Here is a 1,673-nt window from a genome sequence, read left to right on the forward strand (position 1 = left end):
TTATTGGGCTGGGAGAGTGGCTGATTCCCAGTTTTCCTGGGTTGGGAACAGCGGCTGATTCCCGGTTTTATTGGGTTGGGAAGGGCGGCTGATTCCTGGTTTTATTAGGACTGGGAACAGCAGCTGATTCCCGGTTTTCCTGGGGCCAGGAATGGGCCGATTCCCGGTTTTCCTGGGGCTGGGAACGGCGGCTGATTCCCGGTTTTCCTGATTTTCCAGCGGAGATCCGGAAGGACATGAGCGGGCACTACCAGAACGCGCTGTACCTGGGGGACGTGGCCGAGAGGGTGCGGATCCTGCGGAACTGCGGCCAGAGTGAGCCATTCCCGATGGAATTCTGGGAATTCCGGGCACGGGGAGTCCTTCCTGACAGGAATTCTGGGCACAGGGAGTCGTTCCCGACGGGAATTCTGCCCTGGAAGCTCAGGAAAGGCTCTCGGATCCCCAAGCACTTCCGTCACTCCAGTGGTCATTCCCATTATTCCAATGGCTATTCCTGCTATTCCCATTTTTCCAATGGCTATTCCCACTATTCCCATTTTTCCAATGGCTCTTTCCAGTATTTCCCTTTATTCCCATGGTTATTCCCATTATTCCAATGGCTATTCCCACTATTTCCTATTATTCCAGTGGCTATTCCCAGTATTTCCCATTATTCCTGTGGTCATTCCCATTATTCCAGTGGCTATTCCCAGTATTTCCCATTATTCCTGTGGTCATTCCCATTATTCCAGTGGCTATTCCCAGTATTTCCCATTATTCCTGTGGTCATTCCCAGCATTTCCCGTTATTCCAATGGCTGTTCCCAGTGTTTCCCATTATTCCCGTGGCCATTCCCGTTATTCCCGTGGCCGTTCCCAGTGTTTCCCGTTATTCCCGTGGCCATTCCCGTTATTTTTCCAGAGTCCCTGGCGTTCCTGACGGCCGCCACGCACGGGCTGGACGAGGAGGCTGAGAGCCTGCGGGAATCCTTCGATCCCGAGAAGGAGACGGTGGGAACGCCGGGAAAACTCCAGGAAAACTCTGGGAATCTGGGAGGGAGGGAGGGAGGGAGGGAAGGGATGGGGGCTCCTGGGAAACTCTGGGAATTTGGGAAGGGAGCAGCGGGGTCCGGTGAGGAAAACGCCTGGAATTTGGGAAGGAGGGAACGGTGAGGATGGAGGAAATCCTGGAAAACTCCAGGAATTCGGGAAGAGTGGGATCTTAGTGGGGATGGACTCCTGGAAAACTCCTGGAATTCAGGAAGGAGGGGTCCTGGAAAACTCCAGGAATTTGGGAAGGGAACAGTGGGATCCAGAGGGGATGGAATCCTGGAAAACTCCAGGAATTTGGGAAGGGAATAGTGGGATCCAGTGGGGAGAACTCCTGGAAAACTTCTGGAATTCAGGAAGGAGGGGAGGGGTGGCTCCTGGAAAACTCCAGGACTTTAGGAAGGGAACAGTGGGATCTAGAGGGGATGGAATCCTGGAAAACTCCAGGAATTTGGGAAGGGAACAGTGGGTTCCAGTGGGAGGAACTCCTGGAAAGCTGCAGGAATTTGGGAAGGAGCTGTGCGTGGCAAGGCAGCTCCCTCCCGGGTTCCCGAAGAACGGGATTTTCCTGGCGCATCCCGACGTTTTCCCGGCGTGTCCCAGATCCCGGCCGTGGATCCCGAGGCGCGGCTGCTGCAGCCG

The 1,673-nt window shown here is 54.8% G+C and overlaps 1 protein-coding gene across 1 annotated transcript in view; it reads left to right on the forward strand.

The window, feature by feature from the left end:
- COPA (COPI coat complex subunit alpha) overlaps nt 1-1,673 on the forward strand; it is a gene marked incomplete at its 5' end in the record, with an annotated part of 29,773 nt that overhangs the window by 20,294 nt on the left and 7,806 nt on the right. The window contains 3 exons of the mRNA XM_031065233.1: nt 220-315; nt 904-992; nt 1,635-1,672. Coding sequence (XP_030921093.1) covers nt 220-315; nt 904-992; nt 1,635-1,672 — 223 coding nt within the window. The remainder of the gene's footprint in view (nt 1-219; nt 316-903; nt 993-1,634; nt 1,673) is intronic.

The sequence above is a fragment of the Geospiza fortis genome, unplaced genomic scaffold (assembly GCF_000277835.1).
Source record: "Geospiza fortis unplaced genomic scaffold, GeoFor_1.0 scaffold489, whole genome shotgun sequence".
NCBI lineage: Eukaryota > Metazoa > Chordata > Aves > Passeriformes > Thraupidae > Geospiza > Geospiza fortis.